The 22,798-nt window shown below is 40.3% G+C and overlaps 1 protein-coding gene across 2 annotated transcripts in view; it reads left to right on the top strand.

Annotated features, from left to right (window-relative positions):
* The window catches only part of EEIG2 (EEIG family member 2), a 31,153-nt gene that overhangs the window by 5,715 nt on the left and 2,640 nt on the right, over positions 1 to 22,798 (top strand). The window contains exons 2-10 of one of the 2 annotated variants that reach the window (XM_035122171.2): positions 7,964 to 8,084; positions 8,863 to 8,892; positions 9,545 to 9,661; positions 10,355 to 10,401; positions 14,943 to 15,049; positions 16,737 to 16,832; positions 19,240 to 19,426; positions 19,533 to 19,660; positions 20,030 to 20,099. In XM_035122171.2, the coding sequence (XP_034978062.1) occupies positions 7,964 to 8,084; positions 8,863 to 8,892; positions 9,545 to 9,661; positions 10,355 to 10,401; positions 14,943 to 15,049; positions 16,737 to 16,832; positions 19,240 to 19,426; positions 19,533 to 19,660; positions 20,030 to 20,099 (903 nt within the window). The remainder of the gene's footprint in view (positions 1 to 7,963; positions 8,085 to 8,862; positions 8,893 to 9,544; positions 9,662 to 10,354; positions 10,402 to 14,942; positions 15,050 to 16,736; positions 16,833 to 19,239; positions 19,427 to 19,532; positions 19,661 to 20,029; positions 20,100 to 22,798) is intronic. The other variant, XM_035122169.2, reaches the window with a different exon arrangement.

Here is a 22,798-nt window from a genome sequence, read left to right as displayed (position 1 = left end):
TGTGTGTATGTGCACACATTTAATCCCCCTTAATTTTGGAGGGATGGACATTCATGCAGTTCTTCTCTTTTCTGTGTATATAGAAGTATTTAGAAATACCTAATCACTCTGTGCCCATATTCTTTTTTGGCGAAGCATTCTCCCCCAACCCCAACACTATGTACATGAGATGCAGCATACTTTATAAATATAGTTCCATTTAGAACCGCAACACATTTTTTATTGTAAAAGTATGAAGTTTCATGCTATTTCCTGTGTTAGAGGCACATTTTACTGGCAAATGACTTTGATTCGTTTAGTGCAGCAGAGGAAATCCAGCTGTGGGGACTTGGCAGAATTCCCCCTGACCATATGCATCGAAACTTCGGCCTCAGTTCTTTTTGCAAGATACTGGTGGATTAATGAAGCAGAATGAGATGCTGAGTGCCAGTATACAAAAATTATGTAGCAGTTTCAGTGCTGGCGGGATATAAATGCTAAAACGAGTTTGTAAATCCCTAATATCAAATAATGTTTATGTGCTGAACTTCCTTTTTAGTAGAACTTCCTTTAGTATGACCTGTACTGAGAGATAAGCTCCAGACATTGACACTGGGTTCTTGTTTATAACAATTATTTGCTTTTAATTCTGTAGGTGTGAAAATACATTTGGCATTCCGCTCTGTAATGAAATTGGCTCATTTTCAATCTCCAGTTCGATACATTTAAAGTATTTCCTTCTATACAGGCAGCGATTGTTTTATGTGCATCCGATATATGCGCGACCGCACACTTCACGCCGAACCAGAAGTGACCTAAAAATGTCACAAAAAGGGGGCGGAACAGGGTAGTGCAGCCTTACATGGGCCCCATCAACGCGGGGGAGGGGGGAGGGATCTGGTCTCTGCATGTATTTTAACAGTCCTCTGAATGAGTTACTTCATCAATAACAAATGACAATTTTTCACACACTACTGACTGAAGCACTTAGAATTCCCTTAGTTAAAAGGCAGCTGCCTTTGCAATCTCCCACATTGAGCTGAATCAGTTGGACAGCCTTTCTATTAATTTACTTTTTCATTACCTCAGCCAAGAAGGTTTATATGATGACTATTTCTAATTGTCTTTTCCTCTAGTTGACCACAAGTGTTGTTGGGACACTGTATATTCTAGCTTAATGTGTTATTTGATTTATTTACTTACTTTTCTGCTTCTTACATTTGTGAGAAATACATGGATCACTGCATATTGTGTATGGTAGAAAATAGTGTGTCAGTGGACTGGGTTGCCTGTGACAGAATCATGTTTTTGTTTTGCATTCCTAGTCACAGGAATAAAATAAAAAGCCACAGGCCCCATCTGCAGACTTGCAGTCTAAGAATAAAATTAAGACACATTAGGCAGGCAGGAAAAATAAAGGGGAATTTGAAATCAATCAAGGTGAACAGATGTGCTTTAAGGAGGCACTTGAAAGTTGGTGCAGAGGAAGAAAATATATTGGCAGATGGAATGATATTCCTGAGATAGGAAGCTGCATGGAGATAAAGAAAATAATATTAGGCTAAACAAGAAGTTTGGTACCAGTGGAGAAGGGTTTAGGGAAGCATATGTAGAAAGAGGGCTCTATCATTTGCAGAATCAAATGTAGATGGTTAAAGAAGAGAGCTTACTTCAGTGAAATACAGGAAATATTGCATTACAGCAATCCCAGACTAATAAGATAAAGTATGAGGCTTAGTCATGCTGGCCACACGACCTGGAAGCTGTACGCCGGCTCCCTTGGCCAATAAAGCGAGATGAGCGCAGCAACCCCAGAGTCGGTCACGACTGGACCTAATGGTCAGGGGTCCCTTTACCTTTACCTATGAGGCCATTTTACCTGTATTTCTCTTCTGATTTTTGTTTTATGATGTACAGATCCAGTGGAAATCTGATATGAGTAAGAGCAGTATAAGAATATAAGGTAGTAAACCAGATTGTGTTCAGTGGGACTTGCTTGAGCGAATGGTGCACAGCATATGTACAGGGGTTTTTTTATATATAAAAGGGGAAAAAACTGTTGTTAAACATAGTGGACGTTCTTTCCAAGTAAATATGCATAGGAACAGAACTGGAAATAAACTGCAACCAAGTAAACAAGATACCGGTAACCCCACAGTTCTAAACTAGCACAAATAATGAAGCTGACAGAGTCTCAATCAAATATAAAATCCAGTAGTAGGAAAGCCACACTGTTTGTAAAACAAAACAGAAGGTTTCAGCCATTCCAGCAAGGGTACTAAAAGCTCAATCAGTGCAGAACTGAGCATATGCAAACTTAACTACTGTATTTCTTCTTCACTGCCTGAATTTCAACTGAGAACAAGCTATAAACTTTACACTACAAAGGACAGCCTCTGGAATAGGCCTGTTTGCCTTGGGCAGTTTATATTTACACCAGGTGACTAGGCAAATTGTGATTTGCAAATTTAGGAAGTTGGCAGCACTGTTTGCTTCTACTGTTTTGTTTATTTAAGGAAGCCTTATCCTGATGTCTTAGAATATTTCTAGCAAAATGTTTGAACTTTCATGTGCCATAAATCGGAATCTCAGTGTGCACATTTGTGTGGAATCTGTGCATTAATTAAAGTTCATTATAAAGTTATCCTCCCCCATTTTCTAAACTTAAATTCTGGAGCCTAGCTTAAATTTTTAAAAAGTTTACAGAAAAGGTGAATGTATCAAATAACTAAAGTCCAGCCTATGCCAACCCACTGCCCAAACCATCAGCTACATACAGTTGCCCATTAGGGGGATGATAAGCTTCCTGATTTTATAGCCTGCCACATGATTGCAAAAATAGGAATGGCCAATTGCCTGGGAAATCACAGCAATATATAGCCAATGGGTAGCCTTTGCAAGAGCCCATAACTTCACCAGCCATTGGCAAGCACGTATTTTACCAGGTGAGAGCTTAGAAACAGGGAAAGTTCCTGCTTTTCTCCTATGCCTGGAGACTAGTGAAGGCTCCTTGCATGTAGACTGAACCTTGGAGATTTGAAAAGCTACAATACGTTTTACTGGTTTGAAAGTGCTTTCAAGGCACTGGGCTCTGAATGCTTCCAAAAGTCAATGTGACATTGGAGACAATGTTCTGTCTCTCCATCTTGGGAGGAAGGATACAACCACTGTTGTGTTGTCTCCTCCTCCTCCTCCTCCTCCTCCTCCTCCTCCTCCTCCTCCTCCTCCTCCTCCTCCTCCTAATATATTTGAAAGAAGAGGGAAGCCTGCCTTTGTAAAGTTCCTCCAAACTCCAAAATTGCATGAGGAACTGCTGGGAGGAAGGGAAATCCTGGTAGGTATGCCCTAAAGGGCTTTTTTAAAAAATGCAGTTGGGCTTTTTAAAAAAAACAAACTACTCATAGTACATGTCAAAATTACTCCCTAAGGCTCATATGAAGTTGACTCACAGTGGAACATATTCATCAACTTGTTCTGCAACACTGTTGCCAAGTAGGCTGTCATCTCTGTTCACTTTCCATGGTAACCAATCAATGTGTGAAACATTTTTGGGTGGGGTGGGGGAGATTTTTAGAAAATGCTACAATGTTAAACTTCTGACTACAGTGGACCCTCGAGTTACGTTCCTCTCTGGATATGTAATCTTCGGGTTGCGAAAGCAGCAAACCCGGAAGATTTTTCCAGGTTTCGCCACATGCGCAGAAGCATGCTGCGCGCATGTGCAGAAGCGCTTTATCGCACCATGCGCAGAAGTGGCGCCTCTGGTTACAGATTTTTCGGGGTGCGCACAGACCCCCAGAATGAATTAAATCCGTATCCAGAGGGTTCACTGTACTTAGTTGCATGCAGTGTTCTATTTGCTAACTTTCTCTGAATGCTTTTCAGCTGTAGGTAAATAAATATTAAATTGTTTGTGAAATTATTGTAGTACCACATTTGTTTTTATTTAAGAATTTATAGACAGATTTTCAGTTGGGACAAATTCTCAAAGCAGTGAAACAAACAACTCGGTTTGTATTTGGTGACCTTTTTTCTGTCTCAGGAAGACAGAATGTAGACTGGAATTTCATTACCAGAATGCAATATGTTTAAGTGCCTTGGTTAAATACATAGTCTTACAGCTATTAAAGCTTGCCTTGAAAGTTTTAGCCTAGTGCAAAGATTTTCAACTTTTTTGAGTCCACAGCTCCCTTGACCAACTACCTTCTTTCTGCGGCACCCCTGTTGGGCTCAGGAGCCCAGTTATGTCACCCCTTGCCTGCAGAGGTGGCAGCCTCTCACCCTTTTTCAAACACCCTCCTTCGTGGAGTGTTCCCACAGTCTCCTCTCCTGTCTTCATGCATGAGAGTCCTCTGGGCATCCACTCTTGCCATCCCTGGTCTCTGAGCTGCCCCCCCCCCCCCAGGCACCAAAGAAAGCTGCCTCTTCACACTGCCCCACAGGGGCCTGGGAAGAGAATACTCTCAGCCTTAGTGGCCCAAAGGAGACTAGCCAAAGGTGAATGTGAGGCCAGCACCTTACCTTGGGAGGCAGCAGCAGGAGGAGGAGGCGCTGCTGGGTCTGCATGGGGAAAAGGCTCCCCTTCAGCACCGGGCATTCAGCTCCCAGGCAGGCCTTGCACACAGCAAGCACAACAAAGCCTAGTGCAGAACCTGCCCACCTGCCCAGCCTCACACTTTTCTGTCCATTCTCAACAGCAAGGGCTGGATGACTGGGCTCCCTCATCTGCTTGCTTACTCTGATGCCACCTTAGCTCCTGGCAGCCAGCACCCCCTGGCCAGCCCCAGAGGCACCATTCGCCTGTGGAGCTTGTAGCCAGAGCTGCTGCAACAAACAGCTGTGCAAGCCTTTGGGAGGCAGTCATGAGAGCACATCAGAGGAGAGAGGGAGAGAAAGAGGGACAGAGGCCAGTGTTGCCCATGGCACCCCTGACCATTATTCAAGGCACCCCAGGGTGCCACGGCACACTGGTTGAAAACCACTGGCCTAGTGCTTTTGTTTGGATATGTCATTTAGCAAATTGTGAGAAAAACCTGGTGTTCTGTTTCAGTTTTCAACTAATGAGCAGCAGATACAATGCTAAAATGGTTGTGAAAATTACACATTAATCTAAAGATATAGAGAACATGGGTAATAGCCAGCATTAGTCATACTTAGAGGCCCTTTGAAATCAACAGAAAAGTTACTTGGGTCCATAATTAAAACTCCGGTACTCTGCAGCATCTTAAGACTAGGTCTGCTTTTTTTGTTTTTTCCATTATAAGTTTCCCACTTACATGTGTGCAGCATTGAATATAAGCCAACATATTTTTCTTGCAATAGTAATATTTGCTCTAGGATAAAGTAACCCAAGCCAATTCTTCCAACTTCTGTCAGGAATCTATGACATACAGTACTGTCAAAGGCGGGTGGCAGGGTCAGGTAAGTAATAACTCACAAGGTGCCAGTAAAGTTAACTCTTTATTCAAATAAACCAATCAGCTCAAGCATAATGAGCCCAGCAAATCTTCCCAGTAGATCTTTCCCCAGTGAGGCAGTTGCAAGGACTGAAGGTCCCCGTCTTTCCACTCCTTCCTAAGACTCCTTCCCCCTAGTTGCTTCCCAAGCAATCTGAGGCTCCTTCACCTTATCTGTCTTTGCTTTACCCTCTTCATACCTTTGCAGGTTTTGGGAGACCAGGGAGGAGGGGAGCTGGTCACAGGAAGGGGGGGGCGGCTCCCTGGCTTCATCATCAGCCTGCGTCATCTCTGTCTCTTGGCCCCCCTCCTCTCCAGCCTCCACTTCTTCCTCTAGTTCTGGACTGCTCTCTGTGACAGCCTCTTCCTGCTCCCTAAACCGTTACCACTTCAGCTGCCAACACCTCCACCTCCTAGCCTGCTCTGCCTTCTCCCTCCGACCATCATCATCCCACCACCAATCCCCTGGCTCTGACCATTTTTCCCTTGGGGGTTCCCTAGCTGGTGCCTCCCACCATTCCTCTGCATCCAGCCAGTCCATGACATTGTTCCTTCCTGTCTTCAGACTGCCAAGTAAATTTCAAATAGAGCCTATAGAATAACACCTCTTTCTAGCAGACAAGGGGAAAATGTGCTCAGGAGGTTTTGCAGAGTAAAAGAATTCACCAAAGCATTCTGTGCACACACAAAGCTCTGCTTCCCCCCCCCTTTAACCTCAATACTAGCTGTCACATTTGTTAACTGAAGACTCTGAAATTGTGGCTTGTTATAACCTAGATTTCAGCAGCCTCATTATATCAGTTTGTTAGTGACTGATTGCCAAGCCCAGAAATCTTTTTATTTTGAGGCATTCTCCCCCACCCCTTTTTCTAAACTGTCATGACTTTCCTCCAATATTTTATCTGGACATCTTCATTTCTCAGTCTCTGTCTGAGCTCCATAGAGGAAGAACATGAGCTTGGTTGTGGGGATGAATAAATATATTATTATGGGTGGATGCACTTGTGCATTATTTTGTTGTATGCAGTTACTCACAAACTTCAGTCAGAATTATTTATTCAGCATTTCGAAACGGGTGTCACGAATACAAAAAGATCAAATAACAGTAAATTAAAGTTGCATACATTACCCGTGGTTTTGTCATTATTTCAAGAGCAAACCTAGCAGTGATTTAATAACTTGGGATTTAAATCACTGCCTGATTTAAACATGATGCTGGGCTTATAAGAAAAACATAGTCATGCAACATTCCATATTGAAACCAGTCCCTCAATTGCTATGTACACAGTGTTAGCACACCAGTGATGAAGCCATAGATTTCTGAAATACTAACTCTGGGTGTTCTGGCACAGCAATCAAGTCCTGTGGGCACCAATTCTTATATTAGTTGTATTGTGTGTAAATAGGGACCCAAAGAGGATTAATTTAAATTTCTCAGTTTGGAATACAGAGAATAATCAAAAGAGAAGAGATTGTCTACTCCAAAATGACATGGGTGATTAATCTAAGAGTACATGTCATTGAGTCTATGAAGTCTTTGAGAACAATGTTGAGAGGTTCATCTTAATAATGCTTATTTTTTGGTGGCAAATCAAATCTAAACAAGTTCTGTTTTGAAGATTTTATATGTAACCTGGGAGGAATCAAGACATGAAAGTGAAGAGGGTAATGCAAAGTCTTCACATTATAGTTATTCATACCTTAACATTATTAAGTGTGAATTTATTTATAAAAATAATTTCCATGCCTTTCAGCTCCACACAGGTCCCCAAATATGGTTCATAGTCATAAAATCAAAATACAATACAATACAGCAGAACAAGAACTAAAGGCCATTGTTTGGGGAAAACATACAATAGCAGAGGAGAGCAGAAAGCAACCCAAAAGTTTGGCAAAGGGCCAACCAGTTCTTACAGTCAGGTTGTTACAGTTGAGTAAGATGTCATCCTGGTTCATTTGTGAGGGAGCCATGAGTATAAATTTGTTTTGTTATCCTGTAATTCTTAACCATGGTTTAGTGCTATGTGCATGAACAGAAAGGAGCCACCATGTACCTTGGGTTCCTGCCCTCCCCTTCCCATGTTTTCCTCCTGTGCACCTGGGAGGACTTTATTAGAGTTAAGTTGCATATTCTGTAAAACCTAACTGGTTCTTGTACATATATGAAACCATGATTGTGATTTAAAACAACTTCTGTTAGGTTACATAACAGTCAGCTTCAACCCATGGGTTATGAAGCTGGTTTGCTAAACTAAGCAGAGTTTCTTTTTAAACCATTTTCCCTGGTCCATACATAATGAGAAACTTGGTTTTGTGTAAACTAAAATTAAGCCCTGCCACAGAGCAAAAACGAGGATACATTTGCCGACTTCTACTTTTAACTATGGATTTCTATGACTACTCTCATTTTACATACCCATGAAAAAGAAGGTGTGTCCTGGAAAAAGAGGACATATGACAACCCTACCTCTGTAGAAAACGTTGTTTTTCTTGTCGATGTTCAATGTTTTGCTTTTTTTTATTCACAGGGAAGTGGTGCAGGCAAACTGTGTCCATTGGAAAAAGAGGTTCTTGTTTATGTGTAAAATGAGTGCAAGTGCCACTACAGGGGTCTTGGACCCCTGCATCTGCAGAGTGTCTGTTCGGAAGGTAAAAATGACCATTCTCTTCTTCTGATATTTGGATTTTAGTTTATGCTGTGGCAACTTAACTCTGTTTACTTATTGTACATCCAGACTCTAATTATATTATTTCTATTGATCTCACCAAATATAATTAACAGAATTCTCTATAAATATCACACTGCCAAAAATAGTGAGTAATCAAAGATTAGAAGAAACTATTAATTTGTCTTACTTATTTAGTAATATTTTTATATTGCTTACCATTAACAAGTAATTGCAGAGCAGTTTATAAGGGTAGAAATGTTTTTTTCTTAAAAAAAAATAGAAACAAAGGTATATAAAAAGAAACACTATAGATATCAATAACCTAGGGCAATTGGGTCAGTGCTAATGATGAGAGACAGCCTGTGTAAACAGGCACCCAACAGTCGATGGCTCCCAGAGGGGATGTGCAACTACAGAGATAGCCTGCTTTTGTTCACTAGATGACATTCCACAGGTCACAGCACCATCAGCAAGGTCTTCTCTGATTATCTTGATCTACTGTGCCTGTAAAGGAGAAGAGCTACACAACTTAATTACTTTTACCTTACTATTGATAGCATTGATAATATTGTAGGGGCTCAAAATGTGTTTTTTCTTGACTTGGGGAAACCCATTACAATTTATAAAACTTCCTCAATATTCAATAGTATTGCTTGCTGTGTGTTAAATGTTTATGTCACATGCTGTGTGTTAGCTCTTTGACATTTTTCATCAGAAAATAGTGATTACTAAACCATAACCATTGGTTATTCTTGCAGGAATTAAAAGGTGGGAAGGCCTATGCAAAGGTAAAGACACAACCATATCAGTACAATACCTCACCTCCTTTTACTTAAAGGTACCCCTGACTGTTAGGTCCAGTTGCGAACAACTCTAGGGTTGCTGCGCTCATCTCGCTCTATAGCCTGAGGGAGCTGGAGTTTGTCCGCAGACAGCTTCCAGGTCATGTGGCCAGCATGACTAAGCCGCTTCTGGCGAATCAGAGCAGCGCACGGAAACGCTGTTTACCTTCCCGCCAGTTTACCTTACCTATTTATCTACTTGGACTTCGTGCTTTCCAACTGCTATGTTGGCAGGAGCAGGGACCGAGCAACGGGAGCTCACTCCATCGTGGGGATTCGAACCTCCGACCTTCCGATCGGCAAGCCCTAGGCTCTGTGGTTTAACCCACAGTGCCACCCGCGTCCCCTCCTTTTACTTACACATATGTAATTTTAATTTAAAGAACTGTGCAGATTTATAGTTCCTATCCTTAAGGATACTGGGTGTTGCAAATACTGTTTAAAAGGAATAGTTCTGTAGCACTAAGGAAACTGTCCTGCTTTTCCTTTTGTCATCTTATGAGAAACTTCTTTCTTAAAGTACAAATGCTTTGATGCCTAAACTGTTTGTTTCCCTTGATGGTTCTGTCATTGCTGACTTTTAATCTTTTGTCAATAGCTGGGTTTTGCAGACCTCAACTTGGCAGAGTTTGCTGGATCAGGAAATACCACTCGTCGCTGTTTACTGGAAGGTTATGATACCAAAAACACAAGGCAGGATAATTCAATTCTCAAAGTAATTGTGTGTGTTTTTTCTCTGTTTTCCATTGTTTTTAGAATAGTATTTTTCCATAATGTTGAATGGGAAAGCAAAGGATAGCATTCATTTAGTTTGGAAATTGATGTTCAAGTACAATGCAGTTCAAATCTAGTGGAGGAAAATAATTAAATATGTTTTATGTAAATGCAGCCATGCAAATAGGATGAACTAACCTAATTAGAGAATTAATTAATTTTCAAGATTGCTTTTTTGTTTGCCCAATATTAGGGAGAATTTGCCAGTTTTGCTATCAGTCATGGCTTGTAATATAGTCAGCCAGGAAAAGGTAAAAAAACACTTTCCACTTCCTTACTGCTGAACTTTGCCAAAATAAATTTGTTCTGGAAGTGTAATATTCACTTGTTGCAATTATTTTCCTTCTGAAATGGCTAGTTATAATATAAATTATATGATTGCCTTTATGGACAGCATGTTTGCCCATTCTGTGTCTTTTAAAAAGCTGTCTTCTGTCAGGCTAACTATAATTATTAACTTACATGAATATTTTTAGTTGGCAGATAGGTTTACTGTTAATTGTGTCATTCGTCTTCACAGTAAACATGTGAGTTAAGCCACTCACATATAAGATGTCTGACATGGATTTTCCCATTTCATGCTTCTTGGTATTTGAGTCTAATTTTATTTTTATTCATTTTTCCTAACTTACAGGTCTTGATCAGCATGCAGCTAATGTCTGGAGACCCATGCTTCAAAACGTAAGTTAACATATGATACAGTCATACCTCGGGTTACAAACATTGCGGGTTGTGCGTTTCCGGGTTGCGGCGCTCGTGCATGCACAGAAACGCAAAATGACGTCATGCGCAGAACTGCTGAATTGCATCACGCGCGTGCGCAGACGCAGCACTTCAGGCTATGAACACTGTGGGTTGCGAATGTGCCTCCAGCACGGGTCACATTAGCAACTGGAGGTATGACAATCACACCCACCATTGCACCCAGTATGTTTTGACTATACGTGATTTTGGCTTTAGACACTATCCCTGGAACGCAAACCCTGCATAAACCCTGTGGGCTTACTGTACACACTTTGTGAGGGAGGTGGGCTTGGTTATAGCCTTTCTAGTTGCTAGCCTATCTTCATGGAAGAACACATTAGGCTATGGAGAGTTAAATGGAATCTGGATTGGTTTAGCATGTCTATAGAATTTGAACAATAATGTTGGAACTTGCACAGGTCTTTCACATTCAGGATTCTGAATCACAGCAGTTGTCTCAAAACTCCAGTCCCTGTCCCCATCCCTGGGACAAAAAAAAGCAGTTGTAATAGTGTACAAATTCTTGAGTATAAATTGGGTGAATTCTAATCTCTGGAAAGTGTAAATCAGGCATCCCCAAACTTCAGCCCTCCAGATGTTTTGGACTACAATTCCCGTCTTCCCTGACCACTGGTCCTGTTAGCTAGGGATCATGGGAGTTGTAGGCCAAAACATCTGGAGGGCCGCAGTTTGGGGGTGCCTGGTGTAAATGGTGTTAAATACTTCTTAAAATAAAGTGAGTCTCTTAAAGTGAGCCTCAGCAAAACAAATGCATGCCTAGAATTAAGGATATAAAACAAAGTGCATGGGATTAATGATGCTGTAAATTTTACTGTTGGTCTTCAGCTTCAGGAGTGTTAAAGGGCCCTGTGTCTGCGCATGCCTATTCCAGCAGACTGTTTACGTGTACTGCACCAAAAGGAAAAATGTGGTTAGGATGGATTTCTAGACTAATGAGGTATTTTGCGATGAGTCATGCAGCTTGGTGAGTGGTCTAATTGTACCGTAGAAATGCAGCTGGGAAGCTTTTATTTCCATCAGCCATGCTGCAAAAGTTAAATGTAGACAGTAGTTTTGTTTTTGTTTTTTTAAAGGTGTTGTAGTACAGCATAAATTCTTAATCATAAGTGAGGCTCTTTTTTAAAAAAATTGCTTCTCTTGTGAGTTGGTATTTCTGGGCAAGATAAATTTAAACGAGAATGTATTGGTGCTAGAGTATTATAAACAGATGTCACTTTTGCCTCAAGCAGAAGAAGTGTTCAGAAGACAATTTTTTGCAGCCTTAAATTCTATTAGTCCCCCAGAAAGCTATGAAGAACAACAAAAAGCTCATAGCTTGTCGGAGTTCTGTAAAATCAGTTTTGTGAAAATGTTATATGAAGATAATACAACTTAACTCATGAGTTGTTGTAATACTGTAGTAAGATTAGGTGTAAGCTTGTTTCCTACAAGACATGGGGCAACCCTTGGCTTGATGGCCACTTTGCAAACACATATTTGCAATGGTCCTGCTTTTTTAGGCAAATACTTTTAAAATACCTTAGATGTCCTACTTGGAGTAAATCCATTCAATTAACTACTTAATTTTAAACCACTACCTCTCGAAGCCACCAACATGAGTCTGACTAAACTGTGGGAGGTAGTGGAAGACAGGAGTGCCTGGTGTGCTCTGGTCCATGGGGTCACGAAGAGTCGGACACGACTCAACAACAACAATCTCTCATTTAGAATGCAAATAATCCCATTAAAAATTGAAATCTTAGTTTGGTTCAGCTTGAAAGGCATCTTGTATGGATAGCCAGTTTAGTGAGTAACTGTTTGCTGAAGCTTTCTAGATTGCACACTCCTTTATTTAATTTGGGTCAGATTTATTAGCTTGTCTACAACCATCACTGGTACTGAGTGTTATCTGTGTTACCTTATGGCAGAGATTCCTTTGAGGCCACTAAAAGCTATCCTATTATTTTAAAATAGAATTAACATTTTGATTTTGCACTGAAACACAATGTGCTGAGGCGAGCACTTATATTCCAATAGCATCTTCATTCCATCATGATTGATGAACTGTATAATAACTGAGTACACAATAGTTCCTTGATAAAGAGTTGCTGGAACTCATATCACTAAAATCTTGAGTTTAATGGTTAACTTTATGTTAGCAAAGGGCTAGTTTCCAAACCAGTCTCTTTAGTTCTTCTGCAAACATTACTATAATGTTTCTGCTGGGTGGCATTCTTTTACTACTGCTCTGGCAAGCAAATGTGCTCCCCCCCCCCAAAAAAAAGCAGGGATCAGCAACCTTTTTGTGCCAGGGCACACATTTAGAATTTTGAGAGTGTGTCTTGGGTACCCATCACAAAGGGGATGTTCTGGGGATATCGCATAAGACGAACGGATGCCACATCTGAAGGAGCAGATAAAGAAACAGAACCACAATTAGGGAGGGGGACACCTACATCGGTCACTGCTACACTTGCTCATTACACCTCTCCTCTGTTCAGAATGGACAAGAGAGTGGTTATGCAATCGTGGCATCCAATAAAATGTGTGGGCATGTTTAAGAGCACATGTCCAGTGTAGGAGAAGCTGAGTGAGTGCAACCAGGAACTAAGCAGAAAGAGCAAACGATTCCATGTGCATTGTGATTTTTTTTGAGAGGACTTTTAATACTGAGACCATTGGCACCATAGAAAGTATGGTGGCAGCTCTTGTTTGAAAGGAGTCTAATTGGAACTCAGCAAGGGCTGGAGGACACTGCTAAGCCCCCTGATTCACTGGCAGACATGGTGACATTAATGGAAACGTAGGTTTGTTGTTGGGGCTCAAACCTACTGTGCTACTCCCTTTTTCTTCTGGCCTTTTCCTCCCTCACATTTTTAAAATTTGCGTATAGGGATGCTAGACATTCTACAAAGGCAGACTCTAGCCATACATCTTAATCTACTCAGCGACTTAAATTTGCATCTATATATAAAAATTACCACATGCCAATTTGTGTTATTGGGTCCATGCCTGGCAGTGACCCTGAGGAAAGGCCTCTTTAATCTCATCGCTGTGGATGAACAATAGCATAGGCTTTGGCAGAGCTCTTACAACAGTTTGCTAGTATATGGGAATCTATGGAGGGACTTCTCTAGGGCCTATTGTGGACTTAACAGTTCATTGCCTGCATCTCAATTTTAATACGTGGTGCATAATAGTGTGTAGAGATGGTGGCGTTGGGATCCAAGGCTTTGCCCAGGGACAGCTAGAAGGACCTTGGGGCTGGATTTGCCCCTTGGAACCGAGCAAGAGATGAGAACCAGACACATTGCTCCCCACATTGATAGTCACAAATTGCCTGATGCTAGCTTACTAGTTTAAAAAATCTTGCTTTTATAGAAGGTATTTCATATTTTCAAGGCTGCTGGGCAATTTTGCTCAGTTTTTAAAAATTAAAAGAACTGTTTTTCAAGTACGCCATACATTTTAGATGATCCAGATGGCGGTTCTTTCTGATGTTAATTCACCCAGTCAGAAAAGCATTTTGTAGAATGATTAAAATTGGTTTCTCTGTTTTATGAGGGTGCCTGAGAGCATACATCAAGCACTGCAGCTGCACAACCCTATTTTAATAGCACATATGGTCTTGCAGAACCCCATTGAAACAAATGAGAGACACATCAGCAGTGTTTTAAACAGTATAGTGGTTTATCAAGATTCTGATAAAACTATTTTTGCTGCATGCATGCAAGTACTGCATGTTGCTGTGGGGGGGGGGAGAGGTGTTAGGCTTCTGGCATGCCACAATAGATGAGTAGTGGGCTGCATGTGACTTGGTGGGTTTACCCTTTGTGCAGTCTGGGAATATACCGTATTTATTTTACTTGATGGGTTACAACTTGTGCAGTCCTGGAATAATGACATTTATTTATTTGAAAGGCTTACTGTTTGCTTTAAATCTGCCTTACACACTGTTCAGGACATTGCTGTTTTATTTGGTTTGCAACAATTATGTTACCTTGCATGGCTATGTTTGGTGTTACAGAGTATGTCATAGCATGCACAAAACACTGCTTTAGATTTTTATGATAGTAGAAAACAATAGGAAGTGCTAGGTTGACATATTACATAAGGAGAAGGCAAATATAAATCTTCTATTTATTTAAACTAGTATTGAACTCAATACAAGCCATGAAACAGCTGTAAAAACATCACTTACAAGACCCTGAACTACTAACTGCTATAGGCACTGTTCTGCAAATCCTGCTTTTTTCCAAGATGCTAAATAAAAAGGTTTTTTAGAGAGATGAAATCTACAAATTAACAGTTATTTGGGTCTTCCTGGCGCTGAAAAAGATAATATTGTATAATTCTGGGGGGAAATGTTTTGAATTTGTTGGATTTTGTTTGCAGTATATGTGAAATGCATATTTGTTTCTCCTAGGCAAACACAGATAGGACCAGTTTTAATCTCAGTCTGTTTGTTTCATTTCCAGGCCCCCATCCACAGCAATGTCTATAGCAATTGCTGGAGAACCAGAATCCCTAAATGAAGACAGAAAAGGAGCAGAGAATACAAAATCATCACATCTAACTATATCGGGTAGGGAGCCTGGGGAAAATAAAAAAGAATAATTTCATTTAGATAAGTGGGAATGCCACTTAACGCAGGCATCTCTTGGTATTAGATTATAAGTTGAAAACTGCACTTTGGCATAATTGTTTTTATACGGAGTCTATCTACAAAAAACCTGTTCAGGTATAACTAAGAGGTGTACCTCAGGGGTACTATGCACATTTAGGAAAAGCATTGCATCATTTCTGAGAGCTCCTAGAGTAGTTGCATGATTGAATTCTCCACAATTTGAAAACCTTGTCTACAGAGAGCTAACTTGTTGGGGGTTTGATTCTCCTTCCTGCAGCACCAGTTGTGCAGGTTGTTCTTAATATGGGGCAGTATTCAAACATGCAGTACCCCACTGCACTCTTGACTGCCTGAACACTTACAATCCCAGCTTGATTATCAAGATCACCTGTAGGAACATTGCTGGTTGTTCCTAGAGTTGGTGAGGTTCAGCTGATGTCCACAAGACAGAGCCTTCAGTGTCAGTATCATTGGCCCAATCCTATGAAATACTTTTCAAACAGATATTTAATAGGTGCCTTCTGTAATAAATTTAAATATTTGCTGAATTTTTTATGTTGCTAGGCTTATGAAGACAAGAAAAAAAGCTTTCTGCAGTAGGTAGCCAGCAAACTGTGGCTTTTAGGTTCTATGTGGTTTTATTGTATAGATAATTGCTGTAAACCACTTGGACTTTTTAAAATGAAATTGCAGTATACAAGTGGTTGTTTTTTTAACTAGGGGTTGTGCTGTGCTCCTACTCACACACACACACACCCGGCACAATTCATACTAAAGACAACACATGGTAGCAGAAGTGAAATACTTTATTGTGGGAAGGTACAATGGAATGTTGCCTATTTTTCCCTTGCAGTGTCTCTTCCTTCTCATTGTACTCGAACAATTGCAGAAGTTTGAGTAAAGCAGGGGTGGAGAGACACTGAGAGGAAAATTGTGGTTTTAAACAACAGCATAAGTTTGAATAAAGCAGGGATGGAGAAGCACTGGGGAGTTTGTTTTTTAAACTAGTGCAAAATAAGGAAAAATAACAGAGATGGGTACAACACAGAAACTAACATCAGAAAGCTAACACAACAGAACCTTTCCCTACTCACTTCTTGCTGTACTCAAACCTTGTTTTAAACAGCTGCTCCCCAACCCAGTGTCAGCACCTGCTCACTCTACTATGTCATTGTTTAAAATTGCCACTATTTCATCGCAGTATTTTTCCATCCCTGCTTTATTCAAACCTCTGCTGTTGTTTGAAACCACTACTCTCTCCCTGTCAGTGCTCCTACCTTCTCTCTCCCATGGCATGGCCACTGGTGTTGTGCTGTCTGAACCAGCAGAAATTACCCCTCTATCGTTATATAGCCCATGTCTCCTACATAAAAACTCTCTAATCTTTCTCCATTTCAGCTCTTGACCATTTTAGAAAACTATATCAGGAAAACAAAATAGTCAAAACCACACAAATAATTTGAAAAACTGGTGCAATAATTTCATCTGTATGTTACTTCCTTGATATAATGTAATGGCTAAAACTACTGAGAATTACCCGCTGAAGAAAGTGTATGCTTTAAGCAAGTCTATCACTACTCAATGTGGACGATTAATCTGAGGAAGTAATTTGGCAGCAGAGTTGCTTGATCCTCATTTTTTGCAGATCTCGCAACCAAGAGCATGTCTGTCCCAGATGAACTTGGAGCATGTGGGCATTCTAGAACCTCCAGCTATGCAAGCCAGCATTCAAAAGTTTCAGGTAGGAGGTTTCTTGATGTGCACTATTAATTACTTCAGTAGATTTAGCAAAAAAAAAAAAACTTCTGTGAGATTAATTACCTGCTTTTTTATAAGCTGTGATGGATTTACAGACAATTTAAGTAAAAATAGGAAAACAATTTTAACAGCAAAGGCTTTTATGTGGAAGCCATTTTAAAAGCACACTCTTGACATGAATTACATGAATTACAAAAATGGTCAAAGGGGTAGGCATTACAGTACTTTTAAAAATGCTACTCCTCTGTTTTTAACTGTGTTGTGAAATTAAACGGCTAACACTTTCTACTGAACCTCCATTATAGGAAAAGCTTTATACTGAGTCAAACCATTCGTCCACCTAGCTCAGTATTGTCTCTACTGACTGACAGCTATCCACTAGGGTTTCAGACAAGGTACATTCCCAGATGACAGAGGTTGAACTTGAGACCTCCTGCATGCAAAGCAGAAGTTCTAACACAGCCCTTTCCTTAAAGGAGATTTCAAATATGTCAGGCTGCTGTTTAAAATACCAGGAGCAATGCCAATTAAAAGGAAATGTCAGTGACTAATTTGTAAGTAGAGTGTCAAAGCCGAAGTGAAGCAAGACAAACTTGCATTTCTTTAGTGAAATGCAAGCACTTAAAGCAAATTATGCTTGTTGACCCAGGTGGCGCTGTGGGTTAAACCACAGTCTAGGACTTGCTGATCAGAAGGCCGGCGGTTCGAATCCCTGCAGCGGGGTGAGCTCCCGTTGCTCGGTCCCAGCTCCTGCCCACCTAACAGTTCGAAAGCACATCAAAGTGCAAGTAGATAAATAGGGACCGCTCCAGCGGGAAGGTAAACGGTGTTTCCGTGCACTGCTCTGGTTCGCCAGAAGCAGCTTTGTCATGCTGGCCACATGACCCGGAAGCTGTCTGCGGACAAACACTGGCTCCCTCGGCCTATAGAGCGAGATGAGCGCCGCAACCCCAGAGTTGGACACGACTGGACCTGATGGTCAGGGGCCCCTTTACCTTACACATGATGCAAATCAGTCAGAGTGAATGGGGGAAGATATTAGTCAGAGTAGTCAAAGAGACTGTTTTAAAAATGTTATGCTATGAACCGCCCTGAGACCTGTGGGTATAGGGCAGTATACAAATTTAATAATAATCATACATACATACATACATACATACATACATACATACATACATAGGGACCCAGGTGGCGCTGTGGTTAAACCACTGAGCCTAGGGCTTGCTGATCAGAAGTTTGGCGGTTCGAATCCCTGTGACGGGGTGAGCTCCTGTTCCCCGGTCCCAGCTCCTGCCAACCTAGCAGTTTGAAAGCACGTCAAAATGCAAGTAGATAAATAGGTACCGCTACAGCGGGAAGGTAAACGGCGTTTCCATGTGCTGCTCTGGTTTGCCAGAAGCGGCTTTGTCATGCTGGCCACATGACCTGGAAGCTATACGCCGGCTCCTTAGGCCAATAATGTGAGATGAGCGCGATCCCAGAGTCGGTCACGACTGGACCTAATGGTCAGGGGTCCCTTTACCTTTACCTTACATACATAACCAAATTGCCGTTTTAATTATTTCTTTGAGCCCCTTCTCTGGAAGAAGTATATTAAGCAGAGAGTTAGCCATACAGGACAAGAAAGGAGCAAGTTTTCCCTTCATAATCTTAACCAATATATGTTCCATGGGGACCCACAAGGGCTTTTGGCCTATCCTCAGTCCCCTAATAGTCTTTTCCCTGGATATCTGTAGAAAACAAGCTTCGGCTTGTTAACTAGCTATCCTAAGTGGTAATGAAGCTACAGTACATTGCAATGCCAGTGTCTTGGTGCAAGGAATGACTTCCAGATTCACAGCAGAGCTCTGAAGAATTTCCTTCTGTCCCCTTTGCCTTAGAATAGGTAAAAACTGCAATCTGATTGCCTCTCATTCTAAGAAGTCCCTTCCACCCCACCCACCCGTCCTAAACTGAATTGAATCTATTGTCTCATTTATATATTTAACTCAGTAATTGCTGGCCCAATCTGAACACTAGTGTACTTAACTGTGCTAATCATACAGTCTTCCCCTGCCTCCATTTTTCTCCTTTCTTCGTTGTGCCTATTTCTAGATTAGAATTGCCTTGGGAACATAGACCTGACTCCTTATTCTTTCTAAAATGTCATGTTCATAGATGGTCATGTGCATCTCATTTTTTAATTATTGTTTTTAAGTTATTTGATACTGTGGCTGCCTCTTTGATGTATTCAAAGTAAAATTATTTTGTGATTCTTTCACTAACCAAATGAATCCCAAATATTTGACATGAGTGTCATATTTAAGGTAGAAGTGGAAACCAAAATCCTGCAATTCAGTAAAGTATAAGCCTTGGCATCAAAATAGTAGTTCTGAATCATTCTCTTCTAGGGTATAGCACCTGCCACTCCAGATCATCCAGTTTCTCTGATCTCTGTCATAAGAGAAATACTTCTGTGGGAAGCACGTCAACTGGTATAGGTAGTATTCTGGAGCCATGCGAAGAAGATGAAACCAAAAGGACTGAGGATAATTTGGAAGTGCCCGTGAAAGACACAACCTCAGAAAAATTCAGCAGGTACAAGACTTGCAAAATACTTTTTCCAGTTTGCTCAACTACTTATGCAGAAGTATTTTAGAGTTACACTGTGATCTAAATGTTATATATAATAAATATTTCATAGGCACCCAGTGAAACAGGATTCTGTGGAATCACAGCTAAAGAGGGTTGATGCCACCAGAGTGGATGCAGACGATATTGTTGAAAAAATATTGCAGAGTCAGGACTTCAGTTTGGACTCAAGTGCAGAAGGTTTGTAAAGCACAGGAAAATGAAAAACCTGTTTAAATATTGGCTCCAAATTTCCTCATTCCTGAGTGGGCCTGCATTCCAAATGAGTTAGGTCCAAAGTGATCCTACCATGAGAAGACAACTCTGCTCACACAAGTGAGGGAGGATCTGCAACTTCTGCTAACTCCCTTTTCCACTTGGAGTCTCCCACATCATTCCCAATGGTTTCTGAATCCTGGGGCTTGGGTTTTCATGGGTGCAGAAAGTGCACCGCAAAGGAAGGGGGCAGGAAAGGTCCATTCCACAAATGGAGTTCTGCAAGCTTATTCTGACATCCAAGTCAAGTGTGATAACATTGCATGTTATGAAATTTGACTTTTTCTTTTTCAGAGGAAGGGCTAAGACTTTTTGTAGGCCCTGGAGGGAGCACTGCTTTTGGAAGTCATCACTTACCCAATAGGTATGTATACTAATTCTACATATCTTCCCTACCCACTACACAATAAGCAACAAAGACCACATATGAGCAATTCTAAAATTTGGAAACATGCTCCAGTAATCATTTGGACATATCCTTTTGGTTTTGTTTGTAATTTGAAAATTGAACTGCTCTTTCTTTTTCTTTCTTTTTCTTTCTTTTTTTAATTTTAAAATTCTTTATTCAGATAATTTTAAAAAGATACAAAACAAAACAAAAAAAAGTAATTTAGTAAAAAGCCAAAGAAATATCAAAAGAAATTACCACATTTACATAGTATCAAAAAACATTCACACCAAAATTGGTAAAAAAGCATACATAAATGAATCAACATCACAAAGAAGGGGGGGAGAAGAGAAAAAAGAGAAAAGGAAGAGAGGGAAAAGGGGGAAAAATACTTCCTATTATTTACAGCACGCTTCCCTTTATGTATTCTTTGTCTATTGCTATATCTCCTACTTTACTTATTTACAGATCTCTCAATTATCTATTATTATGTTTTCTCTTCTTATGTTTTTATTCTAAGCACATCACTAAATTGTTTTCTAACTTTTCTTTCTCCAGGTAATCTGGACATATTTCCATTCTTGCATAATTTTTTTGCCTAGATACATTTCTGATTATAGCCGTTAGTTTCGCCATCCTCAAATAATCTATTAATTTTTCCTGCCACTCTTGAACCGTTGGTAATCTATCTCCTTTCCAGTTTGCTGCAATTAGAATCCTGGCAGCTGCACTTGCATAGAGTAAGATATTTACTCTATCCTTTGGTATATTGGATGGGATCAGACTTAATAAAAGAATTTCAGGACTTTTCTCGAATGTACATTTCATCATCTTTTTCATTTTGTCATATATCTTATTCCAATAATCGGCTACTTTTGGGCATGTCCACCAGCAATGATAGAAATTTCCAATTTTCTTTTGGAATTTCCAGCATTTTCCTTCTCCTGATTTATAGAATTTTGCAATCCTTTCTGGGGTTACATACCATCTGTGGAACATTTTTAATATGTTTTCTCTGATTGTCATACACACCGTGAAATTTAGGTCGGTTTTCCACAATTTCTCCCACTGGTTTATGGTAATCGTTTTGCCCACATCTGTAGCCCATTTTATCATGACATCTTTGGTTAGCTCATCTTTTAATTCCCACTCCAATAGAAATTTGTACATCCTCCCCAATGGTTTTTTTATCATTTTCTATTATTAATTCTTCTAATTTTGACTCCTTTGCTGGAAAGCCAATCTCCTTATGTACTTTAAAGATACGTTGGATCTGCCCATAGTGTAGCCAACTTGAACAGTATACTTTGATCTCTTCATATGACTTTAGATTCCATTGGTTGTTTTCTTTTACCAATAGCTCCCGGTAGGTTGGCCACTTGGCAGCTCTTATACAATTGCCCATTGCTGTCATCTCTACAGGAGATGCCCACCAGGGGCTTTGGGGTTCCACCAACCCTTTGAATTCATGGCAAATATGGTACAGCAATTTTTTAATTATATGATCCAAGAATTCTTTTTGGTTTCCTTTATACTCCAATAAGAGGTAGGCATGCCACCCCTTGATATTTCTGAATCCCTCTACTTCTAGAAGCTCTTGGTTTTCTAAAGTGAGCCATTCTTTTATCCAGCAAAGGCTGGCCGCTGCATAGTACAGTTTCAGGTCTGGGACCCCCCCCCCAGCCTCCCGTCTCCTGCACCTCCGTTAACAATTTATATTGGATCCTAGGTTTCCCTCCTGCCCAAATAAAGTTACTTAGGATTTTCCTCCACCCCTCCAGAGTTTCTTTCTTCCCTACTAGTGGGAGCATCTGAAAGAGAAACAGGATCTTTGGCAGGATCACCATTTTTATTGCTGCTATCCTTCCCGAGAAGGATAGATATAGCTTCTCCCATCTATTCAGATCTTCCCTTATGTCTTCCATAATTTTAAATAATTATTTTCGAATAGGTTAATGTTACTAGCAGTCACATTTATGCCTAGATATTTTACCTTCTTTACTATTTGCCAACCTGCCAATTTCTCCAGTTCTTCTGCTTCCTTCTTCCTTATATTTTTGATTATAAGTTTAGTTTTATTAACATTTACTTTGAATCCAGATACCTCTCCATACTCTCCCAATTTTTGTTTTAATTTAGTTATCGAATCAATTGGGTCTTCTAGCATGATTATGTCATCCGCAAAAGCCCTTATTTTGTGTGTATATTTTTTCACTTTAATTCCTTTAATTTCCACCTCGTCTTTGATCTCATTCAACAGGCATTCTATTGACATAATAAATAATAAGGGCGAGAGCGGGCAACCCTGTCTAGTTCCTTTGCCAATTACAAACTCCTCTGATAGGTTCCCATTCACTATTAATTTGGCTGTCTGTTTCTTATAAATTGCTTTTATCCCTTTTCCCTTTAAGTCGTGACCTAACATGTTCCACAGAGTTCAGTGGAGTTTAAGTGCAACTAACTAAAGAATCCAACTCCCAGTGTTCAAGTGTGTGTAATTAAACCATTGATTCTATTTTGTGGGTATTTGTTTCAAATTAGGTAACATACTAGGCATAGAACTAGATGTTTCAAGAGATACCCAAGTCATCTCGGTCAAAAACAAATCAAGTTTTCTCTCATATATCTAAAAAAACAAAAATGTGTGATGTGGTAACATTGAACCTTGACTTTTC

Source organism: Zootoca vivipara, chromosome 7, assembly GCF_963506605.1.
Source record: "Zootoca vivipara chromosome 7, rZooViv1.1, whole genome shotgun sequence".
Taxonomy (NCBI): Eukaryota; Metazoa; Chordata; class Lepidosauria; order Squamata; family Lacertidae; genus Zootoca; species Zootoca vivipara.
Note: the sequence above shows the minus strand (reverse complement) of the source record. Positions and strands in the feature narration are given on the sequence as shown.